The following is a 25,027-nucleotide window of genomic DNA, read 5'->3' as shown; positions in this document are numbered from 1 at the left end:
GTCGTCTCTGCTGTTAGTGGGCCAGTGGGAGAGACGCCTCTAGTTGAAGCTTATGACAGCATGACGAATTTTGGAGAGGTAGATTGGGTGATTGTGACAGGTTAAGATCGGAGAAGTAATGAAATCAATTCTAAATGGGATTATTTTCTTTAATTAATTAAAAAAATCTTCAGAGCGCATGCGAGTGGGGGTGAGAGGCAGAGGGAAAGAGAGAATCTTTTTTTTTTTTTTTTAAGTTTATTTTATTTTGAGAGAGGGAGAGACAGAGAGAAACCCAAGTGGGAGAGGGGCAGAAGAGAGGGAGAGAATCCCAAGCAGGCTCCATGCTCAGTGCAAGATCATGACCTGAGCCAACATCAGGAGTTGGCCGCTCAACTGACTGAGCCACCCAGCTGCTCCTCCTTCTGGGGTTTAGAATTAAAAAATTCTTCTTAATGACAGTAGCAAACCTGTCTTATATAGAATTATTTAAAAGATGTTTCGGCAATTAGTATTCCAGAATAAACATTGGTGGTTTTCAGAACAAAGAATTGTATTTGTGAAAGGCAAAGTTACCAAGTGTACAACTAAAAATGTGTAGTGGTCCTCTGAACACATACCTATTGTTAAAGGTTCTTTGTTCAGGTGTCATGGGCAGCAAATGCTTAGACCTCTGGAAAGTTAAATAAACCCAAATTACATTTATATATGTGTGTTTCATGTATATGTGTACATATGTACTATGTTATATGTGTGTGTATGTATACAGCACTTTACAAAGCATTTTCACATGTATTATTTAATTTTGTCATATTTGGCATGCAAATACAGCTTATTTAGAAAACATTAGAGTCTCCAAAAGATACACCTTTAACTTTCCAAAATTTGGAATTTCTTGTAAAGAGCACTCATGCGAATCTCTTTCACGTAAAGGGTCTAGCACTGGGAAAGAATGGGATTCTTGGCCTCTGACCTTCCACTTCTCGTGTCTTGGACACGTGAGGATCCACAGAGGAGCCAATTAAATGGGGCGGGGGGAGCACAACACCTCTCTCAGCCTGTGGCCTGCATTGCTGAGTGACAGTGTGTTCACCAGCTACCAAATTATAGTCTGATACAATAGAAGAGATGTCACAAGGCACGCCATGATTCATTATCCCATTAATTGTACAGTCTAATTACCACAGAAGTTCAGAGGATGAAGAAACCACTTTAGTTTGTAAAGTTCCATTAGGCTCTCAGCGCCACAGGGACTGTAACCACATCCTGTGTATTGCCCTGCCCCGCCACCAGCCCCCCGTGGACTAGCCCGTATGCCTGTCCTATAGTAGAGACTCAAAACTTTGTTGACCTGAACTTTAGACTGGTGACAAGGACATAAATGTCCTATTGAGGACATAACATTTGAGGTGGGTGTAAAGGATGAATAAAACTCTTTAAGTGTTGGCGTAGAGGAGAGAATTCTAGTAGGATTAGTCAGTCAGCAAATGTTAATTAAGCACCTGCTATGTGCAGGCCCTGATCTACGCACTGGGGATACAGCTGCAGGTAGAGTAGTCCCTTGGAACTAGCATTCTGCTGGGGGGGTAGGCGGTGAACACATAAACAAATAAGCCCTCATAAGGACTATGAAAATGGTGAAATCAACAGCGTGCTAGGATGACTTTGTGGGAGAGAGAGTGCTTTTCACCAGGATAGTCAGAGCTTTCCAAGCAGAAGGAAGAGCAGTACAAAGGCCCCAGAGAGGTGAATTTAAGTTTGACACGGTAGGAGAAAAGCTGATGTGGCTGGAGATGATCTCTAAGCGGGGTGTGGAAGGAGGCGGGGTAAGAGAGCTGGCAGGGGCCGGTCCATGTGGAGCTTTACACTCGTGCTGAGGATTGGGGCTCCTGCTTGGTTACAGTGGGAAGCGGAGCCGGAGAAGTACGGGCAGCGGTGGAATGGACGGGGCGTATTTGCGAGAAAGGTAAAGCAGCTTGGCTGGAGGGAAGGTTTAAGCAGGGGAGTCCCGCCTGAGAAGGCGGGAGAGAGGCCAGACTGTCAAATGGAAGAAAAAGGCGGGAGCCGGGTGAAAGGACTGGGAGAGCAAATGGGAAGATCCGCTCAGAGGCTATGAAATGGTGAAATCCTGTACCGAGGTGGTGATGGTGGACGTGAAAGGAAGACGACACAACAAATACAAGAGTGAGCAAACGAGGACTTTCTGTGGATCGTTGACGACTCACGTCTCTGGGCCAGGAAGAGGGAAGTTCCAGTCAAAGACGTATGTGGAAATGGAGAAATCAGATTTTCTTATTGACGGAGTATATTAGGCTATCAAGGGAAAATGGTGTTGTCTTATATTTAATGCTATTTGAAAGCAATTTTAATAGTTGTCCCCGAAGATAAAGTAGAGAAATTTCTATATTTACAAGAGATTGCCTGAGAAAAGACCTAAATGTGGCTGGCTTACTCCCTGAAGCAGAATTATTTGAAATACTCAGACGTTTTGAGAATGTTTTGAAAATTGTGGAAACTTTTTTTTTTTTTTTTTTTTAACCTAAGGAAGTTGGAAACTTTTCTCTTGAAATGTCGACTCCTAGAATGGTCTCCATGAGATAGTTTCCACTCGGGTGTTATTGTTTTAGTTGGCAGTCAGCAGACAGCAGAGATGCGGAGCACAACTACAGCAAAGCCAGTGTTTTGGAAAGAATTTCCAGAGTGCACGGATTTAAGGTACTGTGGAAATTTTTGACCTTAATGCGGTTGAGATCTAGACTGTTTTATCTTTTAAAAGTGAGAAACTGTAACACTCCATGAATCCACTGACTCTTCCCCTTCAGTATGAATTTGCTGAGATACAGTCACATAGGGAACACAGGTTGTGAGCCTCGGGTTTCTGAGAACCCTTCCCCAGTGTGGTGGTCGGTGTCTCACAGCCCATGGAAAGTCGTTCCGGATATTCACCACGGCCGTCGCAGAGTTTGTATCATGGTCGTAACACCTTTATTTAGGGAATCTCTCAGTGCACCTCCCTGGCTACCGAGTAATAACTGGAGACCTCGAGAGGCCCTGTGACTTTCCTGAATTCCCGTCACACTAGAACCTGGGCGTCGCAATGCCTCAGAGCCTGCCCTCCCTCTGAAATGATGTGTGACCCTCAACTAGAAGGTGCTAACGACTTTCATGTATGTTGACCCTTGGGAATACAGTTTGAAAAATGATCTCTTCTGGTTCCTGTTCCTGAGACTGGAGCTTACAAAAACGAAAAATTGACACACTCTCATTCGGAAGGTATTTTAGGGACACACGCGGTTGATTTATTTTGTATGAAAAAATTCTGAAGTGAAAATTCAAATGAACAGATTTTTGTCAGTCATGGTTCCAGGTTACAAGTGAGGTCTTACTGATCTTGAAAAGTGACTGCGTCCTGCTAAGATCAAGAAGGTTTTCTGTTTACAGGGCCTAGCTCACAAACAGCTATGCCACCAGTACAGAAGCGTTGCTTCTCAGATTCTCCCACTGTGGTTTCCCTAACGTGGAGGGGAATGAACTCACACAGGGTGGGGGTCAAGTGTGGGATTGATGACCTACCTAGCCTGGAATGGTTCACTTTTTAAATCACATGCTTTATTTTAAATTCATGCACGTTTTGTTTTCACCTCAATGTCCTACAACATTTGTTTTAATATTAAAATTATTCAACTTTATTTAACATAGAAAAAGTTAATATTCCAGGAAGATGTGTTTTATTTAGCCTATGGTTTCACATAACTCTTGGCACACTGCAGCGTTATCCCTGGGGGTATATAAACATACACGAGTTCAAGAAACCTGAGAATAAAGATTTTCTTCCCCCAACTACAAATTCCTCTTACACAGACTTTTGCACTTGCAAATCATTTGGGGGATAATTAGAAGTCCGTAAATCAAGTAATGATTTAGGCCTCCTCACCCTCCTTCAATGGAATAGTTTGAGAGCCTCTGAGGGTAAACCAGGCGGGTCTACCTGCTAGAGGGGAGCGAATGAGCACACTTATCACTCAGTCGGTCCCTTTACTGCTTGGGTGAAGCCGTTGGCTACCATGGTAGTTTTGACTAGGATGCAGTTTTTTATCATATTTTATTAAATGTACCTCCGTAATGGACCATTGGACAATACAAAGCATAAGGGACACGGATGTCAAAATTCAGTTAATGGAAATAAGAGTAGTAATTCAGCAGTGCTTCGAGACAAACTTCACCAAAAGCAGGAATTGTCTTCATTTGATCACTGTTCTCTATAGCGCACACGGTCTTTGTAGGACTTCAAAAACCACAATTTGATACACACACGCAAATACACATACGCGTGCACAACACGATATCCAATTTGCTTTATTGGGAAGAGAGACTATCCCAATATAGAGATTATCCCAATATACAGAGACTATCATAATGTATTATTTGCACAGAGGTACTAAACTTGCTTACCCATTTTACCAGTTGCAACCAAAACATGAAAGTGACTCAGACAGGTTTGTTCTGTAGGTTCAAAATGTAAGCATTTCAAATACCAGGGCATGAAAAGTTCTTGGCTGTTTCAGACATTGTAATCTCAATATGTATGTGGCTTCCCAACTAAGTATGAGATAACAATTTTAAATTAATATAGTGAGTCACTTTTAAAATGGGAAACATTTCTCTTGTTATAATGACTTTTAAAAAAAATAGAGGTATGCTTGACATAGAACATTATATTAGTTTCAGGTATACAACATAATGATTCAGTATTTGTATATATAGTGAAATGATCCCCACAATAAGTCTAGCTAATGTCCATCTTTACATAGTTACAAAATCATTTTTTTCTTGCGATGAGGACTTTTAAGATCTACTTTGTCGCAACTTTCAAATATACAGTACAGTATTACTATAGTCACCATGCTGTCTGTATATTATATCCTCATGATTTATTTTATAACTGCAGGTTTGTACATTTTGACCCCTGTCACCCATTTCACGCAACCCCACCCCCCTCCCCCCTGCTTCTGGTGACCACCAGTCTCTTCTCTATATCTATGAGCTTGTTGTTGGTTTTTTTTCAGATTCCACATGTAAGTGAAATCATAAGATATTTGTCTTTGTCTGTCTGAGACTTACTTCACTTAGCACAATACTTTCCAGGTCCATCCATGTTGTTTTGAATGGCAAGATTTCATTCTTTGTTATGGCTGAGTAATATTCCGTTGTGTGTGTGTGCATGCCCTGCATACATATACATACATACATATACATACATACACACACACACACACACACACACACACACACACATTCTTTATTCATCCATTGACAAGACAGGTTATTTCCTTGGCTATTGAAAATAATGCTGCAGTGAACACAAGGGTGTGTATACCTGTTCGAATTAATGTTTGCATTTTTTTTCAGGTAAATACCCAGAAGTGGACTAGCTGTGGACCATATAGTATTTCTGTTTTTAATTTTTCGAGGAACCTCCGTACTGTTTTCCATGGTGGCTGCACCAATTTACATTCCCCCCAGCAGTGTACTGGGGTTCCCTTTTCTCCACATCCTCGCCAACACCTGTTATTTCTTGTCTTTTTGCTACTAGCCCTTCTAACAAGTGTGAAGTGATATCTCATTGTGGTTTTGATTTGCAGTTTCCTGACGATTGGTGATGTTGAGCATCTGCTGGCTGTCTGTATGTCTTCTTTGGAAAAATGTCTATTGAGATCTTCTCATTTTTTTACTCTATTGTTTTTTTTGTTGGATTTACTCAAGTTCTATGAGTTCTTTATCTATTTTAGATAAATATCGTATATATTATCAGATATATGACTTGAAATATTTTCTCCCATTTAGTCGGTTACCATTTCCTTTTGTTGATTTTTTTTTATAAATATAAATATTACTTAGAATGAACTTCTAAATCAAATTTTAATAATATACTAATATAAAATAAAATATCTTGCTTAAACTTATTTCTTTGTCATAAATCATGCAAAAATGAGAAAATTATTTTTTAAATGTCTTTCCTGGGATGTTTTTAAGATAACGTATTCCTTTGAAGGGAGTTTGTGAGTCAAAAAGTTGGAAAATACCGGATACCTATATAGTGAAATAGGTTACAGTTTTCTTTACATTGTAGTTCACATGTAACTTATTGGGGTTTGGGGATCAAATTGAGAGATTCTGTGAACTCTTGATAGACTCTTCTTCAGGAAGGCCTCTCTTCTCTATTATTTACCACTTGCCCCTGAATTTTCCCCTAAAACTCGTTCTCTGCTTACAATTATATGGTTAGATGTGTAATTGTGTCATGTGTGCCTCCCCGCAGGACCGACTGCTCCATGAGGGCAATGGCCACGTATTTTGTTCACCTTGTGCCAAGAACTCATTAGTGGTTCTTCAGAAACTTGGGGAGTACCCTACTCCTGTTACATATTTGTATGTTACCCTTTAGGCAGGTTGTTTATATTTCCATTTGGTACCTTTAGTTTCTGTTGAGTATTTAAGGGGACTTTGATTCCTCATGGTCCATAAAAGGCACACCAAAATTTTGTATAGAATGCTCACCTGTCAGTGTTGGAAACTTACCTGATTGAATGATTGGACTTTCATTGTTCTGATAGAATTCAGAATTAGGACTATGTATGTATAGTATGTATTTAATGTATTCAGGAATTCCAGTGAATATTGTTTGCAGGTCTTAGAGACTAAGTATCTTATTACAGCCTTTCCCTTTATATATCTACTCAATACTGAGTTTGATGAAAAGATCCTGTGTTGGGGAGAGGTTTTGTTTGTTTGTTTGTTTTTTGTTTTTATGAGACGGGTTGGGGTAGTGTTATCTATAACAGAGTAGGGAGGATTGGTTTATTATCTCACTTAAAAATAGCCGAGTTCAGTGATTCTAACTGCTAAGGTATTTTAAAGCTTTGGGGGGAAATTCATAAGTCATTCATTGAAAATGCCAGTGTAATGCTGGTCCAGCCTTTTTGTTTTTAAACTTTCATCTTCCACAGAGATAGTGTTGTGCTATATAAATATATAGTGCTAAGAGTAGGGGAGGGTCAGAAGGTCGGTCAGATCAAGTGGCAGATACATACGGAGCAGTCCCATATATGACATAATAGCGGCACCGACAACAAAAGGGGACCGTACTGCTTCTGTAATACGTTTTCAATCCCATGAATATTGTCCTCTCCCGTCCTCTGATTCTGACCTTCCCTGGTCTCTTAAACTAAACGAAATATCCCCCTCCCACCACCAAAAAAAGCTGATTCCTTGATTTTTTTTTCCCCCTTAAAGGAATTTCTCTTGTGTATAAAATGCTCAGGCTGTGAGTCAGTAGTTTTTGGCATCATTTCTCTGTTAGCTCCTAGTCAGGAAGTTCAGCCAGGGGTTGGAGTGATTGCTAAACACTGAGGACTTCCCAAGACCCATTTTTAAGAGTGAACTAATAATGTGACTCCTGGGAACTTCGAAACTCATCCTTCCTCACTACTGTAATTCTGAGATTCACACAGTTGGCTTTTGTTTTGCGCAATTCCAAATAACGCTTTTGGGTCACATGATTTCTAGGCTAGTAGTATTGTATAGGAGAAGCAAGATCAGTTCCTTATCTGTGCTGTGTTCCATTTTCACAGTCCATATAACAGTCTAAATGTTGTTGATACAGTGTTCTTACTGTGGTGTTGATCTTCGGTCCTTTGAGTCATTTCTAGCGAGAATAAATACCTGACAGCTGTCTCCTCCACCCCTCCCCTCCCCTCAGTCCACTGGGAAATTAATCAAGGGCCAAAATAATTTCTCTTCTTGGTCTTTGTAATTCCACGTGGGGGATTAGGATTACGAGTCCTCAGCTTTCATATGTTACAACATGAAGCATTTTGTGTTTTCTGGTGAGGGTGTTCATTGAGGATCAATAAGTATTTTCCCATTTTACTTTGTCCCTCTCCCCCCTACTTCTGAGCAGTTTACTTACGGCGGCAAGGAAGTGAAGCACAAGTTACGCTTGGAGGGGTTGCCTGTCAGTTTTAGCTTCGCTGTGTTACCTTAGCAGACTGGCTGCAGGCTAATCTGTTTACATCTGTTTTGAATTGCTCCTTGGTCAGACAAAAAAGAAGTGGAGGGTATTGCTCTGAAGTGGTGGACCAAATAAGAAAATTTCCTGTTGCAGTTGTCCTGATTTTTAAATTAGTGCCACTCATTCTTTCCTGTTTCCCCCTTACCACACAGATGTACCCCGTTGATGATCTGCTTACTTTTAGGGATACACTATCACCACCCTGTATAGCCTCAGGCCCCTGATCTCGCCTAGAACAAAGAATTTCAAGTCTCAAAACTGATAGTAAAGCTCTGGTATTTAAACCATCTCTACAAGACAGACATATGGTTCAGATTAAAGTCTGCTGCTCGGTATTAAGAGAAAGGGATATGAGATACCATTTCAGCCTGCAGACAAATGCTGACCAACCAGGGTGTTGGGGGTTGGAAAGAGACTTAACAGATTACGATAGGAGCCACTTGTGAGTGGAGAAATAAATGACCGTGGGCCACATGAAGAGAGCAACTCCACCCATATGGCTTCTGTTGTGTGGGTGTGAGTATCCATCTTAACCAGTTTCTGCTGCTGTTTTCTTCGGTAACTCTTGAGACTAGTCATCATCTTAATGTTGAATCTGCAGATCATGGGGCTTTCCCGTTGCCAATAAACGATCGGGGACGTAAAGTATCGTTACGGGCATTTTTGTACCAGAGAATTTTCTGAAACTGTTACAAACTGGTCACCGCCATATGTGTGGTTACCATGTGATCATTCATACAAAGTCGTAACATCATTGACTGTATTCCTTACGGTGTACTTTTCATCTCTGTGACTGACTTATTTTATATTTGGACATTGGTGCCTCTTAATCCTCTTCACCTATTTCGCCTATCCCTCTGCCCTCTTCCCCTCTGGCAACTACCAGTTCTCTGCACTTACCTGTGTGTTGCTGTTTTTATTGTTGTTGTTTGTTCATTTGTTTGTTTTGTTTTTTAGATTCCACATGTGAGTGAAATCATAGGGTATTTGTATTTTTCTGGCCGACTTATTTCACTTAGCACAATACCCTCTAGATCCGTCCATGTTGTCACAAGTGGCAAGGTTTTGTTCTTTTTTATGGCTGAGTAGTACTCCATTGTATTTATATACCACATTTTCTTTCGTTCATCTATTGATGGACATTTACGTTGCTTCCATATCTTGGCTATTGTAAATAATGCTGCAATAAACATGGGGGTGCATATATCTTTTTGAGTTCGTGTTTTTGTTTTCTTTATGTAAATACCCAGAAGTGGAATTGCTGGACTGCATGGTATTTCTATTTTTAGTTTTTTGAGGAACCTCCATGCTGTTTTCCAGATTTGGCTCTCCTGGTTTACATTCTCACAAACAGTGCATAAGGATTCCCTTTAGTCTACATCCTGGTTAACACTTGTTGTATCTGACTGGTGTAAGGTGATACCTCATTGTGGTTTTGATTTGTATTTCCCTGGTGATTAGTGATGTTGATTATCCTTTCCTGTGTCTGTTGGCCATCCACCTGTCTCTTCTTTGGAAAGTGTCTATTCAGGTCCCCTGCCCATTTTTAACGGCAGGAAAATATTACAAAGGCTGTTGCCCTTGAGGTTAGTGTCTATGTTTTCTTTTAGGAGTTTTATGGTTTCAGGTCTCACATGTAGGTCTTTAATCCACTTTGAGTTTATTTTTGTGTATGGTGTAAAAAAGTGGTTTAGTTTCATTCTTTTGTATGTAGCAGTTCCCATTGTGTGTTCTTGCTTTCTTTGTCATAGATTAATTGACCATATAAGTATGGGTTTATTTCTGGGCTCTGTTCTGTCCCATTGAGCTATGTGTCTATTTTTGTACTAGTACCATATTGTTGGATTACTGTAGCTTTGTAATATAGTTTAATATCTGGGATTATGACACCTCTAGCTTTTTCCTTCTTTTTCAAGATTGCTTTGGCTGTTCAGGGTCTTTGTGGTTCCATACAAATCTTAGGATTTTTGTTCTAGTTCAGTAAAAAATACTGTTGGCATTTTTACAGGGATTGCACTGAATCTGTAGATTGCCTTGGATAGTATGGGCATTTTAATAATATTAATTATTTCAATCCATGAGCATGATATATCTCTCCATTTATTTCTGTCCTTTTCCATTTCTCTCATTAATGTCTTACAGTTTTCAGAGTATACAAATTTCAGCTCCTTGGTTAAATTTATTCCTAGGTATTTTATTCTTTTTTGATGTAATTGTATATGGGATTGTTTTCTTAATTTCTCTTTCTGCTATTTTCTCATTAGTGTATAGAAACACAGTAGACTTCTCTATATTGATTTTGTATAGTGCAGCTTTACTAAATTCATTTATTAGTTCAAATAGTTTCTTGGTGGAGTCTTTTAGGGTTTTCTATATACGGTATCGTGTCATCTGCAAATAGTGCCAGTTTTACTTGTCTGATTGTGACTAAGCTTTTCAGTACTTTGCTGAATAAAAGTGGTGAGAGCATACATCCTTGTCTTGTTCTGACCTTAGAGAAAAAGCAAAGTTAGCTGTGGATTTGTCATAGATGGACTTTATTATGTTGAGATATGCTCCTTCTGTGCCCTCTTTGTTGAGTTTTTATAATGTATCGATGTTGAATTTTATCAGATTATTTTTCTGCATCTATTGAGATGATCATACGATTAAAAAAATTTTTTTAATGTTTATTATTGAGAGAGAGAGAGAGAGCGCGAGCAGGGGAGGAGCAGAGAGAGAGGGAGACACAGAATCTGAAGCAGGCTCCAGCCTCCAAGCTGTCAACACAGAGCCCAATGTGGGGCTCAAACCCACGAACCATGAGATCATGACCTGAGCCGAAGTCGGATGCTTAACCGACTGAGCCATCCAGGTGCCCCAAGATGACCATATGATTTTTTACCTGCATTTTGTTAATGTGGTATATCGTGTTGGTTGATGAGTATATAGTAAACCATCCTTGCATCCCTAAGATGAATCCCACTTGATCGTAGTGAATGATCCTTTTAATGAATTTTTCAATTCAGTTTGCTAATATTTTGTTGAGGATTTTTGCCTCTGTGTTCACCAGGGACCTTGATATGTAGTTTTCTTATTTTGTGGTGTCATCGTCTGGTTTTGGTATCAGGGTAATGCTGGCCTCTGAAGTGTTCCAAAACATTCTGAAGCATTCCTTCCTCTGCTATTTTATGGAATAGTTTGGTATTAATTGGTAATAATAGGTATTAACTTTTCTTTAAATGTTTTGTAGAATTCATCTGTGAAGCCATGTGGTCCTAGACTTTTGTTTGTGGGGAATTTTTGATTACTGATTCAGTTTAATTACTAGTAGTTGATCTGTTCACATTTTTCATTTCTTCCTGACTCATTCTTAGAAGATTCTATGTTACTAGTAATGTATTCATTCATTATACATTGTCTGATCTGTTCGGCAGGTAGTTTTTCATAGTAGTCTTTTATAATCCTTTATATATTTGTGGTGTTGGTTGTTACTTCTCTTTCATTTCTGATATTATTTATTTGAGCCCTCTCTTTTTCTTGATTAGTCCGTCTAAAGGTTCATCAATTATATTTTTGTCTCCATTTCATATATGTCTGCTGTGATCTTTGTTATTTCTTTCCTTGTACTAAATTTGGGCTTCATTCTTCTTTGCCTGGTTCTTGTAGGTGTGAAGTTAGATCGTTTACTTGAGATTCTTCTCGATTCTTGAGTGAGACCTGTGTTGCTATAAAATTTCCTTTCAGAAGTGCTTTTGCTGCATCCCAAAGATTTTGATCCCATGTGTTTCCACTTCCGTTTGTCTCCAGGTATTATCTTATTTCCCCTTTGATCTCTTTGTCGGCCCCTTGGTTGCTCAGTAGCATGCTTTTCTTATAATTGATTTCTTCTTTCGTAGCGTTGTGACGGGAAAAGATGTTTGATAGGACTTCAGTCTTCTTCAGTTTTTTGTGACTTGTTTTGTGATCTGCCTTGGACAGTGTTTCGCCTGCACTTAAAAAATACTGAGCACAGAAATTCTTTCTAGGGCTTCGGTTCAAAACGACAAAGAATCTATAGTTAATTTTTTGAATATACGTTGACTCTATTCCCTTTTTTGCCGTCAGTTTCTGTTATTTTGTTGTTGCTATTCTTGCATTTTACTTATATTGAAGTTGCCTCTCTTCAGTTTTTCCTGTATCCTGCACCAGTGTCTGGTCTAACAGCATTCTTCTTCCTGAGCCTTGTGAACTACACTTTAGCTTATGATAGTGTAGCTGATTTTACTTGTGCCCCCTAACTAGGATGGTCCACGGTTGACGTGAGCTGAGGAGACTGGGTATTCTGGTATATTCTCTAGGATGATGTAGTTCTAGAAAGCAAAGAAAAAAGATAGTTATTGAATACAAAGTGACTGTGATTTTAAAGAAATAGGCTGTGTCCATTCTCTGGCTTGTTACCTATGGGATTTGAATAATTAAAGGTTATAATCAGAAAATAAAATACATTCCACACTTAGGGGAGAGTGAAGATTAATTATCTGAAAGATTTGTCAAAATTATGTCAACTCTCAGTTGTCCAGTTTTGTCTGTTTGTTTCAACTGTTTTGTTTTTTTTTTTTCTTTTTTCCCTCCTCTTCTGGCCATCCACGTTTTTTTGACTTGCTAGTATATCAAGTCTGTTTACCTTCGGTTGGACATATTGAAGGAAAGGAAGGGAGATCTAAATCTCCTTACTGGTGTTGTTCTTTGTTAGTGACTCTTGTTAAATTAGGGGGAAAGGTAGCATTATAGAAAAAATGATTTTTTAAGTTATAAGAAATGTGTCTTAGTCCATTCTGGCTGCAGTAACAAAATACCACAGCCTGGTTAGCATATAAATAACAAATTTATTGCTCACAGTTCTGAAGGGATTATATAGATCCTTCAAATATTTACTCCTTTTAAATTGTATTTGAGTACACTGTAAACTTTATGGTTGTATGTAAATTCTTCATAGTTTGTAGGATTATGGTTGTCTTCAAGAAAAACATCAGCGCAATCTCTGTTTTAACAAGTAGCTCCCAGGTCCTGTCTTCTTACCTGTTCACAAAGAGCTGCTTGGAGTCCTCACGCATTTATGTCCCTTTTGATGCTTATCTCTATTTGCCTCTTTTTCTCCCTCCCTCTCTGTCCTTGGTTGATCAGTGAACCATTTGTAAAATATTTCTTGAGTGCCTTGTCTTCTGCCAGGCACTGTTCTAGGTGGTGTAAGAAATCAGTGGTGAGAAAAATAGCCTGATCTCTGCTCTTCTGAGCCCTGATGACGGTGGAGCTTAGATCCCAGTGAAATTGTCCTGCATGGCAAGAAATAGAAGTGGGGAAGAAAAAGGATCCTATTCTTTTCTCCATTTTCCTTTTCATTATGGAATACTACACATATAGACAGAAATGTCAATTAACCATATATATACTTTAACGAACCACTATAAAAGCAAAGCCCTATGCAATTACCACTTGGATCAAAAAATGAGTAATTTCATCAGCCTAGACTGTACCTTCCCATCCCGACTTCATCCTTGCTTCCAAGAGGTAATCACTGTGTCAATTTTTGTGTTTTACCACCTGTGTAATGCATCCCTCAGGAGTTTTGCTCCACGAAGTGCCATATTTATTGGATATAATGTGGAGTGGGCTCATTCATCATGCATTTTGCTTGTTCTTGAACTACGTATGAATGGAATCATACTGAATGTATTGCTTTGTGTCTTACTTCACTCGACACAATGTTTGTGAGATTTATCTGCGCTTGTATAGCTGAGATTTATTCACTTGTATTTCTTTATAGTGTACCATGATACGAATACACCAGAAGTCATGTTTTCATCGTATCTTGTGATGCATATTTGGATTGTTTTCAGTTTGGACATTCTTAAGCATTTTTCCTTGTGCACTCTTAAACGTTCATGTGCATTCTTAAACATTTAAGAGTCTAAACCGAAGAGTAATGTTGCTGGGTCATACAGTGTGTCCGTCTCCAGCTTTTGCTTGTGATGCCAGCTGGTGTCGCATGTCCACGTGTGCTTCCACTCCTGTGTGTCCTCATCACTCCTGGGTGTTACTACACATCGTAAGTTTTGCAGTCTGCTGAGTATGTAAGTGAGTGTGTAATCTCATGTGGTTTTAGTTTTTTAATTTTTCTCTCCAGTAATGAGACTAGACTCTTTTCCATGTCTTTTGGCCTTTCTTTTGTCATGTGTCTGCTTCAATAAGTCTTTTGCCTGTTTTTCTAGTGGGTTTTCTTTGTTACTGAGTTACAGGAGTTTTTGTTTCAATAGTAAGTATATGAGTCTTTGTTGTATGTGTTACAAATATTTTCTTTCATTTTGTGGTATCTCATTTTACTCTTTTTAAAATGTCTTTCAGTGAGTTGACATTTTAGTGTAATTTTAATGTAACCAAATTTGCCATTTTTTCCTTTGTGATTAGTGCTTTTTGTTTCTTGTTTAAGAAATCTTTCCATCCCTCGAAGCTTTAAAGATCTTCACTTTTATTATTTCGTAAAACTCTTGTAGTTTTACCTTTTGCATTGAGTCTGTGATCCACCGGGAAGTGACTTAAGGATATAGTGTGAGGAAGGGGTCCTATTTAATTTTTTTTTTTTTTTTTTTTTTTTACATATGGAAAATCAGTTGTTCTTATGCCATTTATTGAAAAATTCAGTCTCGGGGCGCCGGGGTGGCTCAGTTGGTTAAGCATCCAACTCCTGATTTCAGCTCAGATCATGATCTCACGGTTTATGGGTTTGAGCTCCGCATCAGGCTCTGCTCTCCCAGGGCAGAGCCTGCTGGGGATTCTCTCTCATGCACTCTCTTTAGCTCTCTTAAAATAAATAAATAAACTTAAAAAAAAAAAAAAGAAAAATTCGACCTATATCTCAATCATATATAGTGCCTACCATTCTTTTCAATGTACTGTTTTTAAATTTTTTTTTTTTTTTTTACATTTATTTATTTTTGAGAGACGAAATGAGACAGAGCATGAGTGGAGGAGGGGCAGAGAGAGAAGGAGGCACAGAATCTGAAGCAGGCTCCAGGCTCTGAGCAAGCGTTCAGCACAGCCCCATGCAGGGCTCGAACCCACGAACCATGGAGCCATGACTTGAGCCGAAGTCCCTCAACCGACTGAACCACCCAGGGTCCTCTCAATGCACTGTTGTTAATGAAACATGCAGTTTGTATGCCTCAAGCCACTAGGTGACTTTGGGAATTACATACACAGAGCAAAGGGTTGATAGTCAAGAATAACATGAAAAACAGAATATAATAAATAAGGAATTTGGAATAGTTACGGGATGTACATTTACCTCAACATAAACATACATGAAATGATGAAAATGCAGTGGGGGTATGGTCTTTAAGGGCATGTAGACTGGCATTGTTGGCTCTGCCTTGTTCTTAGGAATTTTTTTTTTTTTTTTGAACTTTAAATTTGGGCATGTTGCTTAACAAACCTCACTTACCCAGACATAAAACAAAACTTACGCTCATCTTAATGAGGTAATGGATACGTGGTAGTATATCACACAGCACTTGACGGAGTGTCCTTTACAGAATGTCTCCTGACTTTATTCTGTGTAACTGAGAGTGCTGCAGGGATGGGAAGGGTGCCGCTGTGACAGAGACCTGGCCAGTCTGGTTCTAGGTCTCCCCAGGTGCCCGGCTCCCTCCAGGGTTCGCACCGCCCAGCTGCGTGGCCGGGTGGCTCATTTCCAAGTACCCTGAATGAATTTCCTAGTAGTTCAGAGTGATTATTTATTGGTTGTGATCAAACTTGGTAAGAAATGCCTCATTTTGTTCACCATGTAACATCTGGTGATTCACAATGAATCTGCATTGTGTCCGTAGTCCAGTTCTATGACTTAGCATTTGATTGAGACAAACTTAACAAATAGAAATCCCGAGGGGAACTGATCCCATTTCTGATCAAGAGTAATTATGTGCCCATACTTTTCCCCCAGGCACAGGTTGCAGACTACCGGGATGACGTTGTATGACTGCTGCAGGCCCCCCTTTTCCTTCTTTGAAAGGCTTTGCTCCTGTCTCAGCTTCCTTGTAATGATGTTTTTCTGGTTTTTGCCACATTCTCTCTCTTCCTGCACCTATAGTGTAGGAAGTACTTAGGGGTGTGTTCTAAGCCTTAATTCCCAGCCATCCCTTTTACTTCACTTACTCTATCAAAAGATTCTTATTCATTCAATCCTATGGCTCGGTTCCTCAGAACATCTCAACTTGAATTTCTTCTCACCTCCTTTAATTCCAGGCATAACAAAAATTTTTTTTTTTCCTTCCCAAACCAACTACTACTGATGAGGTCTTACCCACCCAGATGTGCGTGGTCCTCCTCTCTACTTTCTCCTCCTTCTTGTCACATGTGTTTGTCCAGAGTCTGCCCTCAAGTCCGGTCCGGTCTTTTCTCAAAGTAGTCTTTGAACTGTCTTTCTCATTTCCATTACTTCTGCTTCATCATAGGCCTTCCTCTTCACCTCACATCTAATCTAGTCTTGCTTTTGGGTTAATTTTACTGCATCACCTGTCTGCTCTAAAAGTTCCAGTGACTTCTCATTGCCAGTAAGAGTGGTCCTCAAACTTCTTCAGAAAGAATTTTGTTTTGTTCGTTTGCTTACATTCAGATGTCTAAATTATTTCCAGGAGATTGAGTAGGGCTGAGGTAAGGTTTGTGGATCACTCTACATTTCTAAAAGTGCATTGGTGATTCTGATGTACAGATAGGATGAAAATCAGTGGTTGGGAGAGGACAAGGGGATGGAATGCATGGTGCGTGTGATTGGATGTAAGTAATGATCAAGATAAAAATTTTTTATTGTGTGGTAGATTCATGGCTGCTTGTTGCATTACTAAAAATAACTATTTCTAGAAGAAAACACAGCGATGAATCTTTGCGACCTTGAGTTAGGCAGTGATTTCTTAGATGTGACACCAAAGGCTTTAAGTGACCTTAGAAAATCTCAGTAAATTGAACTTCATCAAAATTAAAAACTTGTATGCATCAAAGGACATCATCAAGAAAGTGGGAGAAAATTCTTGCAAATCATATCAATGGACTTACATCCAGAGAATATGAATAACTCTTACAACTCAATAATAAAAAGACAACCCAATTTAAAAATGGGCAGAGGACTTGGATGGACATTTGTCCAAAGAAGGTATACCGATGGTCAAAAGCATGTGAAACAGTGTTCAACATTATTAGCCATCAGGGAGATGCAAACCAAAATCATAGTGAGAATACCACATACCTCAGTAGAATGGCTGTAATTAAAAAAAAAAAAATGACAGTAATAAGTGTTGGCAAGGATATGGAGAAACTGGGGCCCTTGTACATTGCTGGTAGTAATGTGAAGTGTGGAGGCCACTTTGGACAAAAGTTTGGTCAATTCCTCAAAAGTTTAAAAAGCATACCAGTGATTCTGTTTCTAGATATATACCCAAGAGAAATGAAAATATACATTCTTCTTTTATATGTATGAAGTTTATTTTATTTATGTTGCAAAGGAGAGAGTGAGAGCAGGGGAGGGGCACAAGAGAGAGAATCCCAAGCAGGCTCCACGCTGTCTGCACAGAGCCAGTTTAGGGCTCCATCTCACGAATCCAGAGGTCATGACCCGAGCTGAAATCAAGAGTCGGACACTTGACCGGTGAGCCACCCGGGCGCCCCAAAAACATACATTCGCAAAAAACGTTCAGGAAGGCTCATAGCAGCATTATTCATAATACTGAAAAGTGGAAATAACCTAAATGTACATCATCTGATGAGTGGAGACATAAAATGTGGTGTAACCGTATATGGAATATTGTTCAGTGATAAAGAAAGGACCAGAGTACTGATTGATAGATGCTACAACATGGAGGAACCTTGAAAACGTTATGCTGACGAAAAGAAGCCAGACACGAAGTCTGCGTATTGTGTGGTTCCTTTTATTGGAAATGTTCAGAATAGGCAAATTGAGAGGGACAGAAAGCTGGTTAGTGATGGCCTGGGGCTGGGGTCATTGGTGGGAGAGCTGGGGGGAAGTGGGCAGTGACCGCTGCTGGGTGTTGGGTTTCTCTTTAGCATGGTGAAGATGTTCTAAGATTGAGGTAGGGGTTTTACAACTCCATGAATATACTCGAAGCCACTGAACAGTACACTTTAAATGGGCACATTTTATGGGATATGAAGTTTATGTCAGTAAGGCTGTGGAACAAAAATCTGAGTGGAAACAGGCCACGTGTGTCCCCACCTGCCCCATGCGGCCTGCACAGCCCAGCAGCGGGGAGTTACTTCCCAAAACCCCCAGCAGCACCCGAAATAACACTGGTTTGAGTTTTAACTGCTTTTATTTTTCCCCTCCGATCTTCTTAAAATGTGTAGCAAAATGCCCCCAGAGGTAAGCAGCTGAGAGAATAAGGAGGAGGTTCTTTCCCTTCCAGTTCTTCAGTCCCTGGAGTATAGGTTAGAAGGAACTAAACTTCCACAGTAAGTTCCAGATTTAGTATGTTAATGCCTCGCGGCTTCTCCCAGATCACTAACTGAAATTTTCAGAAAATCTGTTGTAGCCGAAATGGACAGTGAACTAGCCAGAACTGTAACTTCCCAGCTGCACAGCAGTATTGAAGATGCCTGTGAAGTACTTGTGGGGAAGATCAGACAGTGGTGTGTGTTCAGCGAAGCTGTGAATTTATAGTCATGTGTGTATTGAAGAGGGAGGGTGGGTCACACTCGGTTAGGTTCGGTACATTAAAGAATGAATTGGGATACCTCGGGATCATTCACTAGAGGACTCTGGCTTTAGTGGGAAGAAAGAACGTGTCCCAGCAGGCACGGAGAGGTAGATTTTGCTTAAATGTGCAGTTAGGAGTGGGAACAGTACATAGAATGGTTACAGGAGACCCCTTGACAGGTTTGCGGGACGAGAGGATTTTTGCCTGGTGTGGAATAGGAGGTGAGGGCAAGCAGATGGGGGGGTTCATTGTTGCATCGTACTGAAGTCTTGCTGTCGGTCATTGGGTCCAGTTGTCGCAGCCAGCCATCTGGTAGTAACATGCCGTCGAAGCAGGTGCTTCCCCAGGTGTGGATCCCCGTGGCTGTCAGGCCCCGATCAGGTCGCTGGTTCTTGCCTGCTCGCTTTTCCCGTCAGTGCCTCCTGACAATCATGGCTGAAGCCATTGTTGAAGATGGTTCCCTTTGAGAGTGTTTCCTTTGTAAAGATTTCCAGTTTGATAGAATTAACAAGCTCATGCCGTGAAGTTTGTGCTTTCCCCTCCCCGGCAGTGTAAATGGGTAAAAATGTTATTAATTTTAGATAGAGCGTTCATGGTTCATAATGTGAAATGTCCTATGTTTTGAGCTGCTTTTTAGGAAAAATTTAAACCTACTGCTTTTAATTAATTGCTTGGCGTATTGCATTTTGCATTCAAAATACAAAATACTCCATGATTCTGTCTTTTGGACTTTGCTGACCAGTCAGACCAACATGAGAGCACACCGGTTATTACAGACTTCATCTGCATCGTTCTTCCACATGGTACAGAGGAAGGCCAGTCATGGAAAAGGACCCGATGAAGGTGTATGGAAGCCAGTTGACAACAAGAGCAATGGAGGGTCCTTTTCCTAGATGATTCCCAAAGACACCTGTTTGCTGAATCTCGTTTGTTAGGATTTTTAACAACGTATCCTCATGCTTGCAAAAAAAAAAAAAAAAAAAAAAAAAATCTTAATAGAGTTTAGCACATGTAGGCTTTAACGAGTAAATTAAAACTTATTGGGTGTCAGAAGTTGTAGTTTAGTTGGTAGAGCTTTAAATGCAGTTGCGTTCATAGTCCACATTTCTTAAGTACCTATTGTGTTTAAACACTGTTATATGAGGTAATTTGAGAGAGTCTGAGATGAATAAGTTTTTGAAAGGAACTAGAAAGAGAGGGTGTTTTTCAGGAGCTAGAAGAATAGGGTCTATATATATATGACAATAACCCAAATAAGGCAGAAATACAAAGTAATAGGAGAGTACAGAGAAGGTAGAAGGTATTTCTTATAGGAGATCCAGGAATGCTTGGCAGTAGAGGCATTTATTTTCCATTGATGAATGAGAATATTGGATTTCTTATACCAGAAGTTGTAAATGTTTCTACTGAAGCCCCTAGTGATCATTAAGTTAATTTTAGAACTGTAGACAGGATGCCCAGGAGGTAGAGGCTCTAGTGGCTGGCCAGCTGCCATTGTAAGGATGAGAAGGCTCCGGGAGCCAGAAAGTGACGGGAGGATTGGCCTAGTGATTTTATTGCCAGTTCATTCAGTGACCCTTTCTCGAGTCCCTGCTATGTAGGAAAGCACTGTGTGGAAATGGTTAAGTAAAGCTGTATCCCTCCCATCCACGCACTGGCAGAGGGCGTAAACACATAATGCAACTAAGTATAATATAAGCAGAGTAATTGGGATGTGGAGGCACAACTCAAGGGCTATGGAAGCACAGAGGAGGAAGCCATTGACCTTGTCTTTTGTGGGGGAAATCAGTTAAGGCTTCATACAGGAAGTAATATCTGACTGGGCCTTGGAAATAAGTGATATTTCGAATGTGGAAAAGAAAGGAAAAGTCATGGCACAGAGAGGAAATAGCCAAAGGAAGGCACGTAGACACAGGATGTGAGTCGTCTAGCAATGCTAGAATGGCCAGGAGAAGTTGGAAGGGTGGGTGGGGCTGGGGACAATGCTAAGAGGGATAGACTATTCTGTGAGCGGATGGGAACCACCAGTGTTGTCGAGTGAGGAGTGATCTGGGTGACCACCACTGTGCTATGAATGGGTGGCCTAGAGGGAAATGAAATAGAGGTGGTAAGCTGTGCATGAGTCTCTGTCAGAATAGGGATATGAACTAAGGTGCTAGGAATGGAAATACAAGAAAATGGATTCAGGCCACACTTTATTACCAGTTGGAAATGGGAAATGAGAGGGAGAATGGGGACTCCAGTGCTCTTTGTAGCTGGGCTGGTAATGCCGTTAACAAACACTAATGGGAACATCACTGGAAGAACAGATTCGATTTCAGAAAATGGCCAGTTTGAGCTGTTTCTTCCCAGATAAGTATTAGAAGCTCATGTCAGGACCTTGAGAGTGGGTACCAGGACCAGAGAGGTAAATTTGGAGCATTATTACCAAACAAATGATAACAGAAGCTGTGAGACCAGAAGAGTCGACCTTAGAGCAAGGAATAAGAGACAAAAATCAGTGCATGCCTTGTAAGAAAACACCTGCCCAGGTGGGAGGAAGAAAGGAGCAAAGCAGATAGCAAATGGAGACAGAGTTGTCAAGGGAAGTAAAACCAGGGAGGGGAGAGCAGGGGGTGCTCCGCATTTTCAGGTGCTGTGACCGTAAGGAGTGTGGCTGGCCCTGGGCGGGCAGTGTTCTAGGCTGGGCTCCATACAGCTTGCTACCTAAACACGCGCACACAAGAAAGTGTCTGGACTCAATGGCTGTCTATCCTTTGGCCTGCCATCCTTGCCCATTTTCTCCAGTCCTCCTCCGCCCCCCATCTCTCTCATCTGCTCTCTCTTAAAACAGTGGGACGGGAAGAAAAGCAGGGGGCAGTTGAAGCACAAAAGGGCTTGGAGTTGAATTGTAAGCATTCCTGTTTCAGTTTGTAAATAAGTTGCCTACTCTTTCTTTTGAATAAGCCACCTTAATGATAATGACGTCACTTTGTCTAAGTTTTCAAGTCAGTATGTCTCTAGTGGTCATAAATGTGTTTGTCCTAAGAAGTAAAAATAACATGAAAATTCTGGGTCCGGGTGAGTGGGCTTACGTGTAGTTACGGGTTCTGATGCAGTCTTAACACCAGTCGCTACCCAGTGTTGTTTTTGTTCTTAAAGGAACAGGTGTGCTTGCTTCACTCAGCATGGGTTATGAAAGGAACAGTGTTGGTTTTGCTGACATAAACCCATCATGTTTACTTGTAGTCAGCCAGATATCTTTCGCGTTCCAGCTCATCCGTATCTCCCTTTCACTGTGATTCGTTTTAAGTTCAAGTGACTGGTTGTATAATTTCTTTTCTATTTTATGATTTTTTAATTTAAATCCAAGTTAGTTAACACATGGTTGTGTAATTTCTAAGAGTCCTCTTTTCTTTAAAAAAAAATTTTTTTTTAATTTAATGTGTGTTTATTTTGAGAAAGAGAGAGAGAGAGCATGAGCAGAGGAGGGGCAGAGAGAGAGGGAGACACGGAATCCGAAGCAGGTTCCAGGCTCCGAGCTGTCAGCACAGACCCCGACGTGGGGCCCGAACCCACGCGCCGTGAGATCATGACCTGAGCTGGAGTCAGACGCTTAACAGACTGAGCCACGCAGGCGCCCCTCTCAGGATCCTCTTTTCACATTTGATTCTCAAATTTCATGATCCAGAGCCTTTATTCAGTGACTAGAAGCTGGTATGTTCAGGGCTGAGATAACATGAGCTATTTGTCTTTGCAGATTTCGGCTTCAGTAACCTGTTCACTCCCGGGCAGCTGCTGAAGACCTGGTGTGGAAGCCCTCCCTATGCCGCGCCCGAACTCTTTGAAGGAAAGGAATATGATGGTCCCAAAGTGGACATCTGGGTATGTACTGTCTTCTCTTAGACCCCATGGTGGTCCTCACCCTCGCTTGCTAACAGCTGTCTTCCCCCCGGGTGACCCCTAATGCCACATGCGAATTGAGATCTTGACCCGTATTCTTTGAATTCCCGGTTCTTGGTGCAGAGTCTTTCCTCCAGCTCTTGTGTGGTGGACCCAGCCACAGAAAAAAGCTCTGCCTTTTGCATCTGCAAAAAAAAAAGCCCAAGAGCAAGCTCGGATGGGTGCCCTCGCTAGGAACAGACATTTTCTCTGTTGGTGCCACTTGCCTTCTCCCCAGAGGTTGAGTACCGAGAGAAATTCTCGTTGTGTTACCCCAAATTAATGTCTGGAAGCGAGGAAGACCATTAGCTATCCTGAAGATGACTGGCCTGGCCAATGCCCGTATTATTTCTCACACAGACGGGGGGAAAAGGTGGCTCCATCATCTTGTGCACGACTCGCCGTCATCCTCACACGCGTGCCGTAATGGCCTCTTCTGTCTCCTCTGATGCGATTAACTGTGTGTCCTCTCTGTTTGGGATGCAGAGCCTTGGAGTCGTCCTGTATGTGCTTGTGTGCGGTGCCCTGCCGTTTGATGGGAGCACACTGCAGAATCTGCGGGCCCGGGTGTTGAGTGGAAAGTTCCGCATCCCATTTTTTATGTCCACAGGTAAGGGAGTGAGCAGCACACAGCAGTGACTGGGTTCACGGAAAGTTACACGAGCTGAGTTACGCAGGAATTGAGGGATAGACTACACATGGCCCGTCTGGCAACCTTTCTTCGCTCCAGTTGGCTGAACTGGCGTCTCCAGAAGCGAGGTTCTCTAACAACACAGTGTATAGACTGTGGCATCAGAGGGCCCTGCCCGAGTTGGCCTGAGTTTGGCTCCGGGCTCCGCATGTAGCTGCTAGTGTTGTGTGGCCGATTGCTAAATCCGTCTGAGTTTTGGTTTCCTCATCTGTACGTGGCTGGCAGGTTCGTGAGGGCGTTACTACGAAGACTAAGTTAAGTGACTTATGGAAAGAGTCAGTGGGCCCATCACATAGTTGCGAGGCAGTAAATACTCCCGTTTCACCCCTGTCCTTTTCTCCCCCTCTCCCACCCTTTTTCAGGATATTTCCATTTCCTGGGGCCCCATAGAGATGTGGCAGTAAGGGACAAGGATAGAGCAGGCTTTTCGTTTCGGCCTTGCTTCTGCTGCATTTCCTACTCGCGTGACAGTTATCCACCAGACTCAAATAAAAAAGTATTTTTTAAATGAGTGGGCAGTAGGGTAAGTAGTTTTTGGAAAGATGTAACACTTTGAAAACAGACACCACACACCCAGAATGTGCAGTGTTTTATCACCATTTATATGCACATGAAAACAGTTTAGAAACAGTGCAGTCAACAACCTAGTTCGTTTTACTTCGTCATGTTTTCACTATAAGCAACAGCATACAGAGTGGATGGCCCGTGGTTGGTGACGCAGTAGAAGCACATGGGAATTGCATTTTTGAATAAACAGGAAACTTTTTCTAGATTTCACTTTAAGTCTCCTTAGAATTAATGGCCTAATATTCTGTCTGATAATGAGAAGTGCTGTGAGAAAAGGAAAATAGAGAAGTCTCAGGGCTGGTGGGGAGGGGAGGTTATTTGAAAAGGTACACCCAGGGGGCCCCGTCACTGAGAAAGTGACATTTCAGCACAGACTTAAAGAAGGTGAGGGAGTGAGCTCTGCGGTCTGAAGTTGAGCTTTCCAGCTGGGGGAGCAGCCCGGAGGCCGCTGGTGCAGAGGCCGCCCGGAGGGAGCATGCTGGTGTTTATGGAGCGGAGAGGGGTGGGGGGTCTGTGCTTGGAAGGAGTGACAGGGACAAGAGAGAGATGAGATCAGAGAGGCAAGGGGAGCTTACTTTGAGGGCCCAGTCACTTAGTGCAAAGACCTGAGTTTTTACTTAGAGTGAAATGCAGAGAATCAAAGCGTTTTAACAGTGGACTGATCTGATCTGATCTGACTTGTGTTTTTCCTAACTTTGATTATCAAAATTTTCAAACACAAAAAAATGTCAAAAGCTTTTGAGTGTGATATTGTTTTAAGAAAATCACTTTGACCGCTCTGCCTGGTTAAAAGGCTTAGGGGCTGAAGGCGGGAGACTTTTGCAATAATCCAAATGGGAGACACTGGCGGCTAGTTCCCAGACAGGGTGTGGAGGTGGAGATGGTAAGAAGCGGTCAGATTCAGGAGACAGTGAATCTTGTGGCAGGCACCAGCCAGAGCATTTTACAAACATTGACTCATTTCATTATTATACCAACGAGATACGTAAGACTATCACCTCCATTTTACAAGTGATAAAACGGAAGCCAGGACACGTTTAGCAGTTTTGCAAAGATAACCCAGCTGCGAAGTGGTTG

General features: G+C 41.2%; 1 protein-coding gene across 3 annotated transcripts in view; it reads left to right on the top strand.

The window, feature by feature from the left end:
- The window catches only part of SIK3 (SIK family kinase 3), a 238,153-nt gene that overhangs the window by 166,292 nt on the left and 46,834 nt on the right, over positions 1-25,027 (top strand). For all 3 annotated transcript variants that reach the window (XM_042959566.1, XM_042959567.1, XM_042959565.1), the window contains exons 5-6: positions 22,511-22,635; positions 23,179-23,302. In XM_042959566.1, the coding sequence (XP_042815500.1) occupies positions 22,511-22,635; positions 23,179-23,302 (249 nt within the window). The remainder of the gene's footprint in view (positions 1-22,510; positions 22,636-23,178; positions 23,303-25,027) is intronic.

This window comes from Panthera tigris, chromosome D1 (genome assembly GCF_018350195.1).
Source record: "Panthera tigris isolate Pti1 chromosome D1, P.tigris_Pti1_mat1.1, whole genome shotgun sequence".
NCBI classification, from domain to species: Eukaryota; Metazoa; Chordata; class Mammalia; order Carnivora; family Felidae; genus Panthera; species Panthera tigris.
Note: the sequence above shows the minus strand (reverse complement) of the source record. Positions and strands in the feature narration are given on the sequence as shown.